General features: G+C 42.3%; 1 protein-coding gene across 1 annotated transcript in view; it reads right to left on the reverse strand.

Moving 5' to 3' along the window:
• BMP5 (bone morphogenetic protein 5) overlaps positions 1-22,567 on the reverse strand; it is a 267,627-nt gene that overhangs the window by 107,810 nt on the left and 137,250 nt on the right. The window contains 2 exon segments of the mRNA XM_040428576.1: positions 4,914-5,055; positions 5,058-5,105. Of these exon segments, the coding sequence (XP_040284510.1) occupies positions 4,914-5,055; positions 5,058-5,105 (190 nt within the window).

The following is a 22,567-nucleotide window of genomic DNA, read 5'->3' on the forward strand; positions in this document are numbered from 1 at the left end:
TTTGGGACTGCTTTGCTGCAATCTGGCACAGAGTGTCTTGATCTGTTCAGGGTACAATAAAATCTAAAGACTATCAAGGCATTCTTGAACTAAATGAGCTGCCAGTGTCAGAAAGCTTGGTCTCAGCCACATGTCATGGGTCCTCCTACAGGATAATGAGTAATGACCCAAAACACAAAGCTAAAACATCTAAAAATGCAAAGCATTGAACTATTCTTAAGTGGCCTTCTATGAACCCCCATGGAGAAGGCACCCTTCAAACTTGAGACAGCTGGAGCAGTTTGCTCACGAGGAGTGGGTCAAAATACCTGTGGACAGGTGCAAAAGTTACAGAATGTGCTTGATTGCAGTGATTGCCTCAAAAGGTTGTGCAACAAAATAAGTTACGGGTGTTATTATTTTGTCCAAGCCAGTTTCATTAGTTTGCTTTTTTAATTATTCTGTCCAACCACAATTTAAATACAGACTGGGGCTATTTATCCATACTAACATGAAATGCTTCAGCCTCAGAGAAAAACGATCAGAATGAACAATTGCCTGCTTAAAAATGTGCTTTATTATTTTGATTGATGCATTGTTATTAAATAGGTAATTCAATATGAGTTAAAGGGGTTTTCCAACTGTTTGTAACTGAGACCTATAATAGATGATCAGCAACTTAACAGTGGAGGTCCAACACCTGAAACCCTGCCGATCAGTTGTTTGAGAAGGCCCCCAGTGTTACCGTGAGTGCCACGGCCTTGAAATTACTTACCCTAGGATAGTGATGTCATCACCTTCGGTCATGTCACCTAGGTGCAGCTCAGCACCGATCCACTAAACCCTCATTATAGCTCAATTCTTATAAAATAGATAAGAATGTGGGTTAAATAAATGTTTAGGAGGTCAGGAGATCAGAGATTAGAGCTGCACATGAGCTGGTCAGTTAAAGGGAGTAAAAAACAGACCTTGACAGCTTGCAAACTGACTGATTTTCAACCCTTGTATCTCAGAAATGGCTTAACATTATTAATAAAGACCAAATGAAAAAAAAGGATTTTTACCCCATAACTAGTAAAAATGCAATCATATAAAAAGACTTTGAAGGTGTAAATCACCTTTAAAGACCCTTTGACATAGGCTGAGGATTGGGGGCAATTATCAGGGATGAGCATTCGAATGATGATCATTGTCATAAACTGCCCCATGTAAATGTGCTGTTTATTACTCGATAAATGAGCTTTGGGCTATTGCATCTTTTACATGGCCCATAAAACAGTTTTCCAGCAGCAGATTCGCCCTGTATGAACAGGGATCTGCTAATAACAAACAGTAATTCTATATACTGTACATACCATCTCACTATCGCTTGTTCCCAAAAAGAGGGGATGATTTCTGAATATAAAAAATGGTTTGACTGCCAATAACAGCCTGTTAATTAGTCTGTGTAAAAGAGCCCTTAGTCTACGATTCTCATTAACCCCTTCAGGACCAGCCATTTTTCACCTTAAGGACCAGGCCATTTTTTTGCAAATCTGACATATGTCACTTTATGTGGTGATAACTTTAAAATCCTTTTACTTATCGATGCCATTCTGAGATTGTTTTCTCTCGTCACATATTGTACTTCATGACAGTGGTAAATTTGAGTCAAAATATTACATTTTTATTTATAAAAAAATACCAATTTACCCCAAAATTTTGAAAAAATTAACAATTTTTCAAAATTTCTATTTCTCTGCTTTTAAAACAGATAGTAATACCTCCTAAAATAGTTATTATTTACATTTCCCATATGTCTAATTCATGTTTGGATCATTTTGTAAATTGCATTTTCTTTTTTTGGGACGTTAAAAGGCTTAGAAGTTTAGACACAACACTTGAAATTTTTCAAAAAATTTCCAAATCCACTTTTTAAGGACCTTTCAGGTCTGAAGTCACTTTGTGAGGCTTACATAATAGAAACCACCCATAAATGGCCCCATTTTAGAAACTAAAACCCTTAAGGTATTCAAAACTGATTTCATAAACTTTCTTAACCCTTTAGGTGTTCCACAAGAATGAAAGGAAAATGTAGATGAAATTTCTGAATTTCACTTTTTTGGCAGATTTTCCATTTTAATTATTTTTTTTCCACTAACAAAGCAAAGGTTAACAGCCAAACAAAACTCAATATTTATTACCCTGATTCTGTAGTTTAGAGAAACACCCCATATGTGGTTGTAAACTGCTGTACGGGCACACGGCAGGATGCAGAAGGAAAGGAATTCCATATGATTTTGGAGGGCAGATTTTATTGGGGTAATTTTAATTTGCCATGTCACATTTGAAGACCCCCTGAGCACCCCTAGAGTAAGGAACTCCCAAAAAATTACCCCATTTTGGAAACTATTGGGATAAGGTGGCAGTATTGTTGGTACTAATTTAGGGTACATATGATTTTTTGGTTGCTCTATATTACAATTAAAAAAATAGCTGTTTTGGCAACCGTTTTTTAGTTTTTTGTTATTTACAATGTTCATCTGACAGGTTAGATCATGTGGTATTTTTATAGAGCAGGTTGTTACGGATGCGGCAATACAAATATGACTACTTTGTTTGGTTGTTTGTTTCAGTTTTACATAATAAAGCATTTAAAAAAAAAATATTTTTTAGGTGTCTCCATATTCTGAAAGCCATAGTTTTTTTTGTTTTTTTTGGGCAACTGTCTTATGTAGGGGCTAATTTTTTTCGGTATGAGATGACTGTTTGGTACTATTTTAGGGGTGCATATGACTTTTTAATTGCTTTCAGGTGACAAAAAATGTGTTCATCTGAGGGGTTAGGTCATGAGGTACTTTTATACAGCAGGTTCTTACAGATGCGGTGATACCTAATATGTATATTTTTTAATTTTCTTTTAGTTTTACACACTAACAGCATTATTGAAACAAAAAAATATGTTTTAGTGGTCTCCATATTCGAGAGCCATAGTTTTTTAATTTTTTGCGATTGTCCTAGGTAGGGTCTCATTATTGCGGAATAAGATGGCGGTTTCATTGGTATGATTTTGGGGTGTGCATGAATTTTTTTTGCTTGGTATTACACTTTTTGTGGTGTAAGGTGACAAAAAATGGCTTTTTTGACACCGTTTTTTTTTTTTTTTCGGTGTTCACCTGAAGGATTAGATAATGTGATATTTTTATAGAGCAGGTCCCTTATGGATGTGGCAATACCTAATATGTATACATTTTTTTATTTATTTAAGTTTCACACAATTATATCATTTTTGAAGCAAAAAAATGTATTTATGTTTTAGTGTCTCCATAGTTTGAGAGCCATAGTTTTTTTTTATTTTTTGGGTGATTTTCTTAGGTAGGGTATCATTTTTGTGAGATGAGATGACGGCTTGATTGGCACTATTTTGGGGGTGCATATGACTTTTGATCGCTTGCTATTACACTTTTTTTTATGATGTAAGGTGACAAAAAATTGCTTTTTTAACAGCATTTTTATTTTATTATTTTTTACGGTGTTCACCTGAGGGGTTAGGTCATGTGGTATTTTAATAGAGCAGGTTTTTAACGGACACGGCGATTCCTAATTGTCAACTTTTTTATTTTTTTTACATTTACACAATAAAACCATTTTTATTTTAGGTCTCCATAGTCTGAGAGACATAGTTTATTTTCATTTTTTGGGGCGATTGTCTAAGGTAGGGGCTCATTTTTTGCGGGATGAGTTGACAGTTAGATTGGTACTATTTTGGGGGGCATACGCCTTTTTGATCGCTTGGTTTTGCACTTTTAGTGATGTAAGGTGACCAATGTTTTTTTAGCATATTTTTTTTTTCGACACTGAGGGGTTAGTTCATGTGATATTTTTATAGAGCCGGTAAATACAGACGTGTTGATACCTAATATGTCTACTTTTCCCTATTTTTGACAATTTTTTTATTTTGAGGAAAGGACACTTTCTTAAACTTTTTTTGTAAAACTTTCTTTTTTTACTTCTTTTTTCACTCTATTCTTTGTCATACTCTGGGACTTAAACTTGTGGGGGTCTGTCCCTTTACAATGATTACAACACTTCTGTATTGTAATGCATTTGGCTGTAAATGTATTACACACTGTAATACACTTACAGCTTCCTGTCTGTGAGATCCAGGGGGCTGATCTCACAGGCTGTCACGGAAGGCAGCCACTGGGGCTGCCTTCCTTGCCATCGGGTCCCTCCACAGCAGCGCGGAGACCGATGGCCATCCGGCACCCGACAGGATCCTGCATGTGCCCTGGTCAGCGCTGACTGGGCAGTGCGAGGGTAATGCGCCGGGATCTGTTTGTTTTCACCAATGTCAGCACATACAGCAGGGGTTCGGCTATCAGTGACTGACAGACTCCTGCCACTGATTGAGCGGGCGCAGCTCCAGCACCCGCCCAATCAGCCCGCCGTACAGTACGGCGCTGGTCCTTAAGTCACGCCCACCAGCGCTGTTGTACGCTGCGGGTACTAAAGGGGTTAAAGGGTGGACAAAGGCTATCCAAACAGCACTGACAGTGTCAGACTAGGTAGCTAGTATGGACTAAAACTGGTCAGGAAAGTTCAGGAAAGCTCTATGTACAGTTTATCTTAAAACACAAGTTTGTCAGTCTAAAATCTGTGCGAATAATTTCTTGATTTTCTTGATCTTTTATTTTCTTTAAAGCTCACCATAGCCACCTTTTAACATCTGTATAATTGTCACAACTCTCAACCCCCATGACAATAGCTAACCACCAATCTCGCTATTGTGCTCTAGATTCGTTTCTCTTGAACCACAGGGGTTATGGGTGTTCAACACTTGTGAAACCAGCTTTATAAAAGAAGTCAAATTCTAACATGTTTGGAGAATTTACTGAAGTTTTTGTTAATGATAGTGACATTTCAAAGAAATGAAGTTGATTTTACTATACTACCTATTTGAATAGTCCTTAGTGATCTGATAAATGCTAATCTTTAGGGTTTCATTGCCAAAACGGTTGTTGCTTCGATCCTTGTAGATCCGAAACTCTGAAGCTGTGACAGCTTCACCACGTGGGATTTGAGTGAGGTCAAATCGAATTCTTTGTAGTGCCTCCGTTGGTGTGAAAAGTCCTTGTCTCTTTCAACTGAAAGGAAAAAAGAAATTCCAGGAGTGAACCCTAAATACAGTCAATGATGAACTGTGAATTTATATGGCTTAGAAATGAAAACATTCTGGCAGCCCTGTATGACAGTGGGTAAACAGCTAAACCACAAATCCAGACATAGCTTCCAGGTGAAAGGAGAAATAATGTTTCACTTCAAACGAGAAAGAAAAAAACTCATTAGTTTACTAAAATTTCATGAGAGCAACTGGAAATAATACTAGAAAGGCTAAAATGTTCATGTCATAAAAGTGGTTTCAGACACAGGCGAGGAAAAGGTAGAATGAAGAGGACACTGTAGTGTAAGGGAACCACTTCCATGGAAAATCCAAATCCCTAGCAGATCTGCAGCTCATATTTATTAATCACATCTCCCCCACACTAACTATAAAACCCACGAAAACCAATCATGTCTGTGTAAAGTGCAAATATCTTCAACTGAGGTCAATACTCTACAATGTTTTGTGTGTTTGTGTATGTGCAAATAGATTGAAATTGGCTTAATAGTTAATAATTGGGATGTGTGTTTCTTAAATTTATACGTATATGTTACCTTTCTCCTAGAAGTCTTCAAACAACGGACCTAATTTATCAAATGTTTTAACGAAGAACCAGCCTTGTTGTCCGTAGTAAGTACACAGCAGTTTAAGCAATTAAATTGTGCTCTGATTAGGTGTAATGTGGAACATGATGGTTTTACTTTTAGACAATTTTTATGAATGTCTACTTTCTAATATGTCTAAATCTTTAAAGCAAGCAACCGTTCAAAAAAGAGAAAAATGGAATTGCCTGGGAAATGGACAGAACATCAACGTTTCATCCTTCCAGCTATAGATCTGCCAATTCTTCTGTTCTTTTGTCAACATGGCCACACCACTTCTCAGACACCTGAGGATTTTGTAGCCTAAGACACTTCGTGCTCATCCAGCCCTGCTCTTGGCTGTTCGTATGAGCAGAATTGTCCAATCAAAGGCCGGCAGGAAGTGTCTTGGACTACAAAGCCTAAGAAGAGGTGTATCTATTTTAGATGGCAGAAGATGAAACCAGGAATTGGCAGATCTCCATTTGAAAAGATAAAAAGAAGGGCACCATGTAAGTGTTATGTGCTTTCCTCAGTTAATGTACATTTTGAAATCTTTTTCTTGCTTTCGCACATTATATTTCCAATGCATATATACAATAAAAACTGGCAATACATTGTCAAATTTGACCCAATATTTTACCACAGACTGAGCTTACAGTACCAAATGTATGTATATAGAGTATTGCATGCCTAGGAAAAAGCCAAGCCTGGAAGGACATAATTCAAGAGAAAACCACATGCCACAAGTGGTATGGCAAAATCAAGTGCAGTCATCAGATTCTATTTTAAACCACTAGGAGATATGGCTATACAGTATATAGTGATTTGGCCTGAAAATTTTTGATCATGTGTATTTTTCATTATTTCATACCATAGACAAAGAATATTACCACTAATAAAATTGGTTTTATTATATTATATTATATTATATTATATTTGGTGACTTGAGAAATATGAACATATTATATATGTACTGACGATTAAACAACCTGGGATTAGCTATTGATATTTTATACTCATTTTGGATGTTCTAAAACCAGGCACATAACCAAGACAATACTGGGGTCGATGCCATCAGAGGCATCCCAAAAAAGGGGTCCTGATACCAACTAGCACTGATCTCAGTTATACTGTGTTCCTGCCAAACTGGCAGGGACCCTGTGGAATTTATAGGCTCAGTCTAATACAGTGATCTAAAAAAGGTCCTATATGTAACTTCTTGGCCCAACAACTACCTGTACATTGCTATTAAAGAATTATGGCTATTCTACCTTCATTTGGATCTACTCTAAACTTTTATGCCCAATATCCCGTAACTATAACTTGCCTCCCAGCAATTATACTGTACACATCACCACAGTCCTTTTTTTGTTTCTTTCTAACGTTTTACCATGTGTTTAGTTATATGTAGAGGTAAGCGAATCTCTCAAAAATGTGATTCGGTTGGTTCGCCGAATTTTCCGGAATGATTTGATTCGATCCAAATTAATTTGTGTCAAATTGCATTAAAAAACAGCTATTTCCTGGCGGCAGAGAGCCTGTATACTGGTGTAGAACACTGTGCCTTGCAGCAATACGCATAGTGAGTCTGCTGTGGTAGTGAAACAATACTGTGAGTCAGTATGACATGCAGATGACAGGAATCGCTCTTAGAATCACTGCACACTTCACTTCTTTGGGCAGTTATGGGGCCAAAACTGACCAAATAACTTAAGTGTGAACTCAGCCTTACAGGTCGATGTTAGTGTCAGGTTTAAAGAACCGTGCAGAGGCGCAAGATCCTAATATAGCGTGAAAGAGCGCACTTCTTTTACACCATCGTCAGCTGATTCCACATAGATGTCTACAGAACCTGTTCTATTAAATGCTTATACAAGTAGAGCCCCCCGACAGAGTGGAGAGTGTGCCAGCAGTAAGTTTGTGTTTACGTCACAAATTATTTTGCCCTTCCTCTGATCCATCACAATAATAACCCCCAAAAAGATCAGTTTTCCATAAGTATTGCTAATGCAAAACAAAACAGGAATGGATCCAAAACAGAGATGACACATGAATGAATATTTGCATTTTCAAACCAGGCCAAAAGGGCAAAATAATGGCCCAGTCATTAAGTGCGGAGGGTGGGAACAGCATGAAAAGTGCACAGAGTGGCCCAATGACATAGTGTGGAGGTGGCAGCAGCATCAGGAGACCTCACAGTGGCAAGGTGACATAGTGTGGAGGTTGCAGCAGCAGCATGAGGAGGCCACAGAGTGGCACAATGACAGAGTGTGGAGGTGGCAGCAGCAGCATGAGGAGGCCACAGAGTGGCAAGGTGACATAGTTTTGAGGTTGCAGCAGCATCAGGGGACCACAGAGTGGCAAGGTGACATAGTGTGGAGGTAGCGGCAGCATAAGGAGACCACAGAGTGGCAAGGTGACAGTGTGGAGGTGTCAGCAGCATCAGGAGACCACAGGGTGGCAAGGTGACATAGTGTGGAGGTGGAAGCAGCATCAGGAGACCACAAAGTGACCCGGTGACAGAGTGGGAGGTGGGTGGCACTAACAGTACGCGCTGATGATGGTGGGTGTAAGAAGGAGCACTTGGCATCAGATGTATGGCATCAGGCAGGTAACAGCATCAGAATAGTAGCTGAGGCAGGTAGCCAGAAGCAAAACTGTCCAATAAAACAGGTCCCAACAGGACCAATATCCTCGTAGTACAACAACCAAAGAACAATCAATTGGGGATGACTAATGACCTTGATGGTAGGAGTACTCTGTCCACGTACCTTGGCTAGCCTGTCCCTATCACTTATCTGATACACATCTGATACATCTGATACACACATTAATTGAGAATGAACAAAAATGCCCGATATAACTCAGCATACACAAGCGCCCCAGATCTACAACATTCTGTGATGAGATCAATAGACAATAATCAGTTCATAATACAGATGTACAATGAAATGCTGAAAGATACAACTTATCTGATAAAGATCGACATCATTCTCTCACAGACCCGGCACCATCTCCAGTCCCCTGAACAGCCAGATTTACCAGCATCTTTTCCAGAATATGAATCAGTGTAATGACGTTGTTCATGCTGTATTCCTGGCGACTGATAAAAAAAGTGGCCTCCTCAAAGGGCATAAGCAAACGGCAGGTGTCACACATGCGCTGCCACTGGCTAACATCAAAGTTACACAGAGGAGTACCTCTGTCAGAGAGTATCATCAAGAAATCGTTTATGGCCTTTCTCTGTTCGTACAGTTGGTCTAACATACGGAGGGTGGAATTCCAACGGGTGGAAAGGTCGCAAATCAGCCTATGTTGGGGGATGCCATTCTGCTGCTCAAGGAGTGTGTGCTTGGCGGTGTATGAGTGGCTGAAGAGCATGCAAATAGTGTTGGGCAAGAATGCTCGGCCGAACACCATTTTGACTCGAGCATTTTGACTCGAGCACCATTTTGACTCGAGATGCTCGATTCTCCTCCCCCCAAGTTTTTTGCCTGCAACGCAACCAATAAACGTGAGGGTAGCTACTGGCACTCACTGTAATGCCGTAGCCATGTTTGTTACTGGCATTACAGTGATTGGCTGGCCGGAACGCGTCATGACACGCAGTTCGGCTCAGTCTTAGTCAGGGAGAGCTGCAGCATAAGGGACAGATAGTGTAGGGACAGGAATTGGTTTTTTTTTGGCAGTGTTTAGTCTTGAAAGGTGTTAGAGACCCAAAAGTCCTTTGAAGGACTATTGTTTTATCTGGCTGCAATATATATATTATTGGCGCAAACTGCGCTAAATTGCGTGCAATTGTTTGGCCGCTGCTGACAGTGACACAACCTCTGTAACATCTGTTGTGTTACATTTGCACATCCTAAATATCTGTGACATTCAGCGCAATTGTTTGGCTGCTGCTGACAGCGACATTACCTGTGCTACATCTCCTGTATAACGTTTGCGCATCCTAAATATCTGTGACATTCAGTGTAATTTTTTCTTAGCTGCTGGTGACAGAGAAATTACCTGCGCTGCATCTCCTGTATAACATTTGTGCATCCTAAATATCTGTGACATTCAATGCAATGTTTTTGCAGCTGGTGACAGCGACATTACCTGCGCTACATCTTCTGTATAACGTTTGCGCATCCTAAATATCTTTGACATTCTGTGTCATTTTTTCGCCGCTGGTGACAGTGACATTACCTGCGCTACATCTCCTGTGTAAGGTTTGCGCATCCTAAATATCTGTGACATTCAGTGTAATTTTTTGCCGCTGGTGACATTACCTGCGCGACATTTCCTGTATAACGTTTGCGTATCCTAAATATCTTTGACATTCAGTGTAATTTTTTCACCGCTGGTGACAGCTACATTACCTGTACTACATCTCCTATATAAAGTTTGCGCATCCTAAATATCTGTGACATTCAGTGTAATTTATTTGCGCATACACTTACAAAACCGCTTCTGTACGTGTGACACACTTGCAAGCATATATTCCATTTAATATGCTCAAAAACGAGCAGTAAGGGACGTGGAAAGTGGCCGTGCTGCTGATGGTGCACGCAGAGGCCGTGGCCCTGGGCGCGGTGAAACTGTGCCTGCTGCCAGAGCACAAGAAACACAGTTATCCATGATACCTAGCTTCATGTCCAATTTTGCAGGGCGGTGTAGGACACCACTCTTGATGTCACACCAGTGCGACCAGGTGGTCAGTTGGATTGCAGCAGATAATACTTCCAGTCGGTTAAGCACCACCCTGTCTTCCACAAAGTCTAGTCTCAGTAGCCAAAAGGCTGGTTAACAGACTCCTCACCCTGATCCTCCTTCCTCCCACCATGGAGAGTCTTGGCAAACAAGTGATCCCACACTCGGATATTCCAAGGAGCTCTTTTCATCGCTATTCCTTGATTTGGCCCTCTCACCAAGCCCGCTTGAAGAGGGACATGAGGAGATCTTGTACACTGATTCCCAAACTCTTGAGCATCCACTGTCAGAAAAAGATGACAGTGGGGAACGGCAATTAGTGTTTAACGAGGTGGATAATGATGGTGAGACACAGTTGCCAATAAGTCAATGGCAATTAGTGTTTCAAGAGGTTCATGATGAGGATGAGACACAGTTGTCAATAAGTGAGGTTCTTGTTAGGTCAACAAGTCAGGAGGATGAGCAGAGTGAGGAAATGGTAGAGGAGGTGGTGGACGATGAAATCACTGACCTAACCTGGGAAGGTGGCAAGTCGAGCGAGGACAGCAGTACAGAGGGGGAGGGATCCGCAGCACCGCAACAGGCTGGAAGAGGCAGTGGGGTGGCAAAAGGGAGAAGGCGGTTCACACCAAAAAGGCCCGCAACTGTCCCCGGAGCACCCCCTTGCAGCAATCTCCCTTGCCAAGGGGTAGGTGTTCGCAGTCCTGACGCTTTTTTGAGGAAAGTGCAGAGAATAAAAGAATTGTCATTTGCAACCTGTGCCGTACCAAAATGAGCAGGGGCGTGAACACTAGCAACCTCACCACCACCAGCATGATCCGCCACATGCATAAAAGCACAATAATAGGTGGGCCGAACGCCTGGGTCCACAATCAGTGTCTGCAGGTCACACCACTGCCTCCTCTTCCCCTGTGTTGCGTGCTAGCTAATCCCCTGTCCAAGACGCAGGCCCGGATGTCTCCTGCCTTCGCAAGCACCATCATCTAGCACATCCACTTCTGTGTCCCAGTGCAGCATACAGATGTCCAAACCCCAGGCCTTTGAAACGAAAATGCAAATACCCAGCCACCCACCCACAGGCCATAGCACTAAATGCACACCTTTTCTAAATTGCTGGCCCTGGAAATGTTGCCATTTAGGCTTGTGGACACTGAGGACTTTCCGCAGCCTGATGGCGGTGGCCGTCCCTCGTTAGTCCCCAGCTGCCACTATTTTGCCCGTTGTGTTGTCCCAGACTTACACCAGCATGTGTCCCATAAACATAACCCGTGCTCTGACAAACGCAGTTATTGGGAAGTCCACTTAACGAACTGACACATGGACAAGTGCTTTCGGCGAGGGACGTTACATTCCCTGATGGCATCACTCGTGTGAACGTTGTGGAGGTCGGGAGCGAGTCGTACCCTGGATGGCACAGGTGCTACCAATCCCAAGGATGCGAGCCCAACTTCCATCAGGATTTCCACCAACACCTACATTAGTGGTTGAAACCCCCCTTCTCCTCCTCCACCTCCTCCTCCACTTCAACCTCTGAATTCTCATCTTGCAGCACCAGTCAGCCATCAGTGTAGCTCTACAGTGGGGAGCGGAAACAGGCCGTGCTGAAACGAATTTGCTTAGGTGACAAACAGCGCTGGCAGAGCTGTGGAAGGGTATAAGGGACCAGACTGAGCTGTGGCTCTTGCCACTTAATCTACAACCAGGCATGGTTGTGTCTGATAATGGCTGTAACTTGGTGGCGGCTTTGGAGCAGAGCGGTATGACAACGCTGCAGTAGCACTTGCAATTGCCACTTCACTGACTGTTGTGTGACGTGAGCACGCGCTGGAACTCCATGTTCCACATGTTGGCCAGGCTTTGTGAGCAGCAGAGGGCATGTCACAGTCGTTACCTTTGACTGTGACCTTCCGTTCTTGCTCATTCTGCGCTCCTCGCTGAAGTTCTGTTCCTGTGTGTCATTTGTGGTTCTGTATGGGTTAACTCCCTGCTGTGCCTATTAGGAGTTAATCCTCTGTCTGCTCCATGGGTGTGGTCTCTCTGCTGCACCATGGAACCTGTATATAAGGCTGAGGTTTCCTCAGTTCTGGGTCAGCTCTCCTGGTGTGTGTTGTCTTGTCCTGCTCCTGGTTTGTACTCTCTCTTTTCCATGCTCTGACACATGGGATCCGTGTCCTGTCTGTCTGTGCTCTGTGGGTTTTCCCTACTTGTCATTAACGTCGTCTGTCTGTTATCTGTTCTGCCTGTTATGTTTTAGTTTCTTTGTGTTTATTCTGATGTCTGTGTTCAGGCAAGCCTTTGTAGCAGAGTGGCATGACAAGGGCCATGCAGTTTACTACTGGTGGAGCAAGTCCTTCTCTGCTCATTGCCACTCCTGCTCCCTTGCATTGAACTCCTGCTTGTGTTATTATTTGCCCTGTTTTGTATTTACCTGTCTGTTTATGTGTGGCCTATGTGCCGTCGGTACCTTCTGGTACCTGATGTCCATTCGTTCCTGCTGTCACTGTCTAGTTCACGCTCCAGAGTGGACCCTGGCAACTTCCTGCGGCAAAGCCTAACCTTACCTTCTGAGGCCCTAGTGAAAACCAGGAGTTGCTTAGTCACGCCCCTCTGGAGTATTACTAGACAGTGGCGCAGTGGGGGTTTTCTCCCACTGTGCTGACGGTACATAGAGCTCATGTTTTCTCTGGGCTGCCTTTCATGTTTTTGTTTGTGCAATAAACTCTTGTGTCTGTACCTGATTTCCGTTTATTGCTTGACGACGCGGTGGTCTCTCCTGGGACCTCCATCGCGTGACAGAATGAACAAGTAGGGAAACCCACAGAGCACAGACAGACAGACACGGATCCCATGGGTCAGCAGCATGGGAGAGAGAGTACAAACCAGGAGCAGGACAGGACAAGACAACACACACCAGGAGAGCTGACACAGAACTGAGGAAACCTCAGCCTTATATACAGGTTCCATGGGTGCAGCAGAGAGACCACACCCATGGAGCAGACAGAGGATTAACTCCTAATAGGCACACAGGGGAGTTAACCCATAAAGAACCACAAATAATACACAGGAACAGAACTTCAGCGAGGAGCGCCGAATGAGCAAGAACAGAAGGTCACAGTCAAAGGTAACGACTGTGACAGGGCAGTTGTGGAATACCAGCTGCAACATGGTCATCGTCTTTTCAGTCAGCTTCCGCTCTTCACAAGTGACGAGTGGGCATGGATGGCTGACCTCTGTGAGGTTTTACGCAACTTTGAGGAATCAACACAGATGGTGAGCGGCAATAACACTATTATCAGCGTAACTAACCCACTTGTCACGGGGTTCCGAAGGTGCACTCGGTCCCCCATTGCCCGCAGACCTGTTGCTTAGCTTTTGGAATGAGGTTCTGTGTTTGACCTCATTCCCAGGGCGGCTTTACTAGCTGGATGGCTCCTTGCTCCTAGTCTGCCTTGAGCGCTGAGCTGATCACTCGGTGCTCGACTGGTTGGTCTGTCGGTCATGTGACACTGGCCACGTCACATGACCCTCACTCCCCACTATAAATACAGGCAGCCTGCTGGCTACAGGTTGCCTGTTAATTTCTAGGTTCCTGGCTATTTGTTGGACTGCTGAATACTTACCTGATCCTGTTTCCTGACCATCCTTTTGCCTGCTCCTCCTGTACTGCGCATCCGTCCTGGTATTGTGACCTCGGCTCCCACCTGACTACTCTCTTAGGACTCCTCTTGTACTTCTCTACTCTCCTGGTATTTGACCCCGGCTTCTCCTGACCATTCTTTGCTTAATCCTTTGTACTGCGTAGCTCTCTTGGTTCTGACTCGGTCCGTTCATGTTCCGTATTTTGTCTTGTCTGTCTTCCCTGCACATATCCTAAGTTAGGGACTGTCGTCCAGTTGTCCCCTGTCATCAGGACTCGTGAGGCAAGTAGGCAGGGCCAGGGGTGAGGGTGGAGCGCAGTGGTCACTATCCTTTCCCCTGTGTGTGTGTGGACGTGACCATTACACCACTTCTGTGTCTACTGAAACGCTCGCGGCTCACAATGAAGGCGGACACTTTGCATGTAAAAGAGGTGGAAATGGGGGAAGACATTACACAGGGTGATAGCCAGACCACCCTCAATTTGTCCTCTCAGCGCGAATTGGATGATAAAGAGGAGGAGGAGGAGCAGGAGACGGTTGCCTCAGCTACAGAGGGTAGTACCCATGGAAGTTTTATTTCATCTGTTCAGCATGGTTAGGCCAAAGAGGAGGAAGAGGATGAGGAGATTGAGAGTCATCCTATTGATGAGGACAGCGAAGTCTTGTCTGATGGGACTCTGGCACACATGGCTGACTTCATGTTATGCTGCCTTTCCCATGACCCTCACGTTATATGCATTTTGGCCAACACCGATTACTGGTTGTTCACCCTTATCAACCCCCCACTACAAAGAAAACTTCTCATCTCTCATTCCTGTGGTGGAGAGGACTAGCAAAATGCTGCAATACCAGAAGGTCCCTGTGGAAAAAATGCTCCAAAAATTTCCAGTTGACAACGCTGTCGGCAGAGTATGTAGTTTCCTCGGCAACCGAGGAGGGGAGACGAGGGGAACACTAGCAGTTCCAACAGAGGCCGGGCAACACTCTCCAAGGCCTGGGATAGTTTCATGACACCCTGCCAGCACCCTCACCCTGATGCATCGGCCCTACTGTCAGAAGGAGGGAAAAGTTTTGGAAGATGGTGAAGGAGTAGGTAGCAGACTGTGTCAGCATCCTCAGTGATCCCTCTGTTGCCTTACAAACTATTGGGTGTCCAAGCTGGACACATGGAAAGAACTGGAGCTCTATGCCTTGAAGTTCCTGGCCTGCCCTTCCGCCAGCATTTTGTAACAGCGGGTATTTAGTGCTACTGGGGGCATAATAACTGATAAGCTGAAAATGCTGACCGGTTTGACTCTTATCAAAATGAACCAGGCGTGGATTGCCCCAGACTTCTCTATTCAACAGAGAAAAGCTGCTGAACATAAAGGCACTTTAAACCACATTTTCCAGTGGGCCATACAGGACATATCTTGTCCTTGACCTTAGATCCACACATTGGCGCTGCCATGCACTTTGGCAGACACCAACAGGCTCAAGGACGGGCCCACCTTCTCACCTTCTGTTCTACATATGTATGCAGGGCTGGTACTGCCTTTTTGGCAAAGAAATGACGGCTTGGGACTCTCCACCTTGGCTCGACACATGCCATCATTTCTCTGAAAGGTGCAGAGTCCACCACTTGAAAAGGGAGGTACTGCAGTACCAGAAACTTGGCCAGGAGCACGTTTAGCTTCTGCGCCATTGGAGGAGTGCACACATACTGTTGTCTCTTGGCAATCGCTTTGGTGATCAATTGCTGACGGAATGACTGACTAGGAGGACGAGGAGCAGGAGCATCAGGACCAGCAGATGATGGGTAGGACAGACAGCTTCCTTCAGCTGAGGTGGTGATTTTACCTCCAACACTCCGCACTAACTGACTGCTATCGCCACTGCCTCCGTGAACCCCTGCACCACTAATTTCCGGGCAGGTAAGCTCCTGCAAAGCGGGTGGTCTACCCCGGTCACGTTTGGCTTCCGACCTCCCACTGCTGCCACCCTGCTGACTCCCGGCCATGCTATCGACTTTCTGGCTCCACTGCTGCCTTACGCGCAAGCTGCCACCCTCTTCTCCCGCTGATGATGAAGCCCCTTCGTCACCTGGCTCCCAATTGCGATCAGCTACATCATCGAGTACTGTCTGCACATCACTGATGTCCTCCTCAACGGTCTTTGAGCCAGGAGCCTGACCTCTCACAACACCAGCTCCCACGCCACTCTCCTCATCACTACTTGCCGACTACCGGAGGAAGCAGCGGATATCTTCTCCAGATCTTGACTGGGCTGTAGCTGCTGACTGTCCTCTAGTAGCTCCTCCTCGCTGTATAGTGGAGCTGAGCCAACAGCAAATAGTACTTCTCTGGCTGAGGGAACAGAAAAGGACAGAGGCAAGTTGAGGACAGGTGACAGCACAGGGCCTGGGCCATGCCAACTAAGGGTTGTGTCTGACGAACCCACCGACTCTTGACTGGGGGTATCTGATGTCCCTTGCGACAAAGTTTAAGAACGAGTCAACAATTCAAGAATCGCTGGGTTGCTGCTCAAGACACGACCGCTAGCTGACAATGGCAGCTCAGGCCTCTCGAAGTGACCAATGCTGCCACGTCCCCTTACTCTACTGCGACCTGTGCCTGCGCCAGAAACATTCGGGTCTTTGCCCCTCCCCTGTGCAGGGCCTGTCACTTCTCTGTCTGACATACTGTTAAATCAAATAAGTAAATCAAAAGGAAATTAATATATGCCAAAAATGGCTGTAATGTTCTCACATCACCACACAATGGCTAATAAGCCCCTCCCCCCACTAATACACAACAAATAAAGGCTTTAGAACATATAACTGCGGCCGTGAACTGCAAATAATACTTTTTTTTGCCACTAATACACGACAAAAAGGGCTGTAATTTTCCCACTTCACCATTACCACACAATGGCTAATAAATTTTTCTTTTTCCCTACTAATACACGCTAAAAAAAAAGGCTTTAGAACATATAACTGTGAACGTGAACGGCAAATAAAGTTTTTTTTTGCCACTAATACACGCCAAAAAGTGCTGTAATTTTTGCCACTAATACATGCCAAAAAGGGCCTTAATTTTCTCACTTCACCACACAACTGCTAATAAGCCCCTTTTTTTCACCACTAATACACGCAAAAAAAAAAGGCTTTAGAACATATAACTGCGGCCGTTAATGGCAAATAAAGTTTTTTTTGCCACTAATACACGCCAAAGAGGGCTGCAATTTTCTCACTTCAACACAAAGCGGCTAATAAGCCCCTTTTTTTACCCCACTAATACACGACAAAAAAAGGCTTTACAACATATATTTAACTGCACCACACAAGGGGTGTGCAGTACAGAGAAGTGTAATACACTTATAATATACTTTCTAGAATAGAAAGCATATTATAGTGGATTTGTATTGTGCAGCAGTGGTGAGCGGTTCTGCAGCGATACTGCAGCTACACAGAGTGACAAACGCAATTAGAAAAAATAATTATAACTGGTGTGATATACCAGTCGCCCCCCAAAACAAGTGATTGATGCGGGGTGTTTTATACCAATATACTTTCTTTATAGTGTATTTAGGTACTGCAGCATTTGTTTGCTGTTTTGCTACGTTCCCTCTGCTACACACAGTGACAAACAGTATTGGAAAAATTAATTATAACTGGTGTGATATACCAGTCGCCCCCCCAAAATACTGATAGAAGCGGGGTGCATACCAATTATATACTTTCTTTATAGTGTATTTGGGTACTGCAGCATTTGTTTGCTGCTTTGCTACATTCCCTCTGCTACACACAGTGACAAACGGTATTGGAAAAAATTATTATAACTGGTGTGCGCATGCACGTACATGAAAATTATATTGCCGATATTTCGCATTGAAAAAAATAATGAATGGAGATCGCAAATTCGAATAATACATCTGGTATGTCACTGTCCATGTTGTGGGACTATTTGTGCACTTCTAGTAATTATTTCTTGGCTACAAATATGAGCTGAAGGTTTTTTAGGTTCGCCTGCCATTCAAATAAATGGGACCCGCCGTGAACTTACGGTTCGCGAACATTTGATTGCTTTCGCGCGATTACGCTCGCGGACCGTCCCGGCAGATGTTCGTCTATCACTACCAATCAAGTGGATGAGGTGGGTATTTTTATTTATTTTTAACTGCTGATAAGTCCCTGAGCAGCTGAATGTGAGTCACAGATACCGCGATTAGCACTGAACACGGCATGTGAGGTGTAAAATGAAGGGAGGGTTGTGCAATCGCCATTCCCCATCATTGTGCCTGCTCCATACAATGGAAAGCAATTCATGATGAAGTAATTCGTAACTAATGGAATTTCTTGTCAAAATTTGGCAAAGCTGCTGAATCAAATTTTTCAAGAATTTGCTCATCTTTATTGGAGACGCATTCTAATTATTTTTTTCTGAGGTACTATATAGGTTTCTATGTATTCCTCACCATGGTCAAGATCCCTGCTTGATGTCAGTGAATGCACATTTTCTTGTTTACACTCTGTATTCACAAAAATGACCCTGTCTGGGTATAGGCATATTTACATAATAGACCACAATGACCTTACGGACTGAGGTTAGGCTACCTTCTCACTGGAGAATTAATTTAATTCCTTTTTTGTTTTGCTCACTTGATTTGTCTTTTATTAAGCAGTGATTAAAAGTAAAATTTTATTCCAACATTATTGTCTGGGTCAAATTGGCATTCAGTCCGTAAGGTCATTGTGGTCTATTATGTTTACACTCCGAGGAGAACACAATCAGATTATTGGAAAACCTTGCCAATATTCAGATTACTAATTGTTCCATATTTAAAAAATGTAACACTGCTGAATCAAGGAAATACACTTATATAGTACCAAAATAAGATTGTCTTACAATCTCTAGCAATTCTAGATATTTTAATTACATCAGCAAACATAGAATTTCACGATTTAGTATAAAAATTATACAGCAAAGAGTAGCAAAATTTAAAAGGGATTTTATTTAAAAAAATAAGTGAAATTCCCAGATGAAGGAAAACCAAAACTATTTCTTCACCGAAGGAGATAGAATTCAGGATATTACATGTTAGCTTAACCTTTGTGGTGTAAAAAATGTGCTTGCTAAAAAATATACTAACCAAAATGTTATTTTGAGGAAAATGTTTTTAGAGTGAAGGTTATTTTTTACATGGAAAAGAAATTACACATGAATTGAAATGCATTATGATTCTACCTGAATTTTGAGAGAGGGAGAAGGAGAGAATGAAAAGGGAGGGGCTGCTGGTAGAGGGAGAAAGACTGACACAGAGACTGCTGCTAATTTGATAGTGATTTACTATCTAACTTTACTGCCAGATTAACATCCAAACTGTTCAGTTCTGCTGTGTAATGTCCTCCATTACTGCTGCTTCTGTGGATATGATGCAGAAAGTTAGGGAACAGATTTGTCTGTTTCTCAATTCTTTGTTTATGGGAAGACATGATTCTAGCTAGTCTTCACACACTAGCTCAGCAAAAATTGAAATATAGAAAAGTGCTAAAAATGCCTGAAACAAGTCATGTAATGGCCAGAAATAGTGTTATTCCATATGGCAGATTATTCTAAAAAGTTATCTGAAATGACAGTCGCATTTTAGGCATACCATTTAATATTACCAAGACATAAATAGCTAGCTAAGTAAAAGAAGTGCATCAGCACTCGCCCTTTCATGCTAATAAATCTTCACTTTATTGCCATAAACAGAATACAGGCAAATTGTGACGCATTTTGGCTAAAGGCTGTTTATCCGAAATGCGTCATATTTGCCAGATCCACTTCTACATGGATGTATGGGCCTGTAAACCCAGGATACGAGCACCACCACCTTCTCCGAGAGTGCCAACTGATTATCTCTATAAATAGCTAGCTGACACCAATTGGTGTAACTCTTCATGAGCGAATCAATTCTATCGATTTGCATATTAAACAAAATTTAAAAAAATAAAAAATCTGAATGATTAAAATCAGATTTTTGGGGGGATTTGGTAAGGTATAAACAGAGAGAAAGACAGAAAGAGAGTACACAAGCAAACACATAGCACTCCTCTGGGAAGTAGATGTGCAAATCAGTTGTCTTTCCAAAAGGAAAAGAAAACAGAGCATCTCACAACACCAGATGTAACATAGCTATCCACAAGACAGTAAATCACTTACAAATCAGCAGCAGTCTCTGTGTCAGCCCCTCCCTACTACTCTTCCTCCCCCTCCACTCTCTTTAGACTTTAATGTAATCTGATTCTTCAGTGAGAAGGTAGCCTAACCTCACTGAAGAGATATCTGACCACTGAATTGAGGGTTGGGGAAAAGGAGGAGGGAGCAGGAGAAGAGCCTAATAAAAGGATATGCAAGTATCTTTCTGTAATAAGATATATAACAAAGCTATATACACATATACTATTTACTGATGAAAAAAATGAAAATATAATTACTTTTAAAGGGAATATATTTCAGAAAATGACCTATGCATTATTTAAATAACATTTTTATATGACATACTTTGTGTTAGAAAATTTTCTCTCCATGTTACTGTCTGTCTGCAGTTTTAACTCTAACTCTAACTTTCTGTTCTTTTGAGTTTACTTCTTAGCAGTCATCTCATTATACTCAAAGTCCGGATTACACTAAACGGTAAAACCTCTATTATAAACCTGGCCAACCTAATAATACCAACAGACACAGAAGTGCAAAAAATGTCTTGTTTACTGAACAAACTTTCCAAAGTACAGTGAAGGTAGGCTCCTGTCATTAACTGCCTTGTTCAACATGCTTCCTGGACTGCCAGTATCTGACTCTGTTTTACCATGCATGGGTTCCCTCAAGTTATAGTCTTTTAAATGAGTGTGCCTACAAGCTAATATAACACCTGCACACATTCTCCTCACATGGCAAGAACAACTCATTTATCCGGACCATATAGGATCCAATGCCCATCCGACAATGTGGCTAGATTAACTCCTCACTAAAACATGGCAACTGGATCTGAAACTATGAGTAACTCTAAAAGGTTATGGACATAATTATCCTCCTCTCTCTGCCTGCACAATGACCTCTGTCACAGAACATGCATAAAACATTTCCTGATAGAAGTCAATAGATGATAGGGATAGCTCAGCTACTCCCCCTCCCTGCACAAAGAATTCTGTACAAATCACAGAGAATCCACACTTTCCCACAGAAGTCATCAAGAAGTCACAAGAGTCATCTGCAGACACCAGTTTCCATGTGGATGCTGTAAATTATACCTCTGAACTACTGTTGGCAGAGGGGCTCAGCAGCGCCGTCAAGATGGATTCACCCATTGTTATGTACATGAAATAAAAAAATAAAAACGCAGACAAAGATTGTTTTTTGAAGGTATCCACATCTGCCCAGATATTCTGTTACCCTTAGGTCAATGATGTCATGTTAGTTTAGAACATAGAAGTCTATGTGGACATGTTTATATATATTGGGATGAATTTAGTATGATACCAATATCCATTTTATGTAATTATACCGGAAAGACATCAACTTTGTATTGTAGATATCCCTCTTCATATATTAATTTTAATCATGTTTTTATTTATATGCATTTGTTCAATAAATATGTATTAAAGGGGTTGCCCCATGAATACTGTGAAAATAAAAATCAGACACCATATAGTACATGAAAATCTCTTTCTAACAAAGCTAAAACCAGCCCTGTAATTCACATTGAAAAAGAGATTTCCCCATTCATTGCTCTGCTGCATTTATATCAAGCTGGTAGGTCAAGGGGAGTGTCTCTTCTGCAGCAGCTGAGGGGCGTGTCTCAGCTCTCCCTATCACAGCTCAGGAGGCAGCTGAAGGATGAAACTGAGCATGTGCGGCCTTCTCAGTGAGCCGGACAAAGAAAAAAGAAAGAGAACAAACAGCAGGTGGCGCTATATAGATACATTTTATTGAATAAATCAGTGGCTATGCTAAATGTTTAATTACATGTCATTACAAAAGTATTCAGATCCATGTGCTATTTTTCATGGGACAAACCCTTTAATATCTTTTTTAATTGCTTCTCCTGTGTAATTTTTGTTTGATCCTTTGAGCCATTTGTCCATAGAAGAGTTTGTAGCAAAAATAATTTAGGTAGTGTGCTAGGTCTCCTTAAAGAATCTAGCTGTGTATGGAGACTTGTAGGCAATACTCCATGAGAAAATAATATGCAAGGAAATCGAACATCTTGCTGGAACCACCTTGTGAAGGTGGCTCCATATGAGTTAAAATCAGACTTTTTAACAAGCCTTGGGACATGGGAATCAAGGGAAACAAGCCAAGTCACATAACCATCTGTAGACATCTGCTTAGGGATGCTTTTCTTCATCAACATGGAGTCGAATTCTGACTGGCTGAATGTGATGCCTTGGATGCAGCTTAGAGAGTGTGCTTGATCTCCTTAAAGAGACCACCTTTGTATGGAGACTTATAGGCAATGTTCCATGGGAAAATAATATTCAAAGAGGTACAGGTGAAACTCGAAAA

Source organism: Bufo bufo, chromosome 4 (genome assembly GCF_905171765.1).
Source record: "Bufo bufo chromosome 4, aBufBuf1.1, whole genome shotgun sequence".
Lineage (NCBI taxonomy): Eukaryota > Metazoa > Chordata > Amphibia > Anura > Bufonidae > Bufo > Bufo bufo.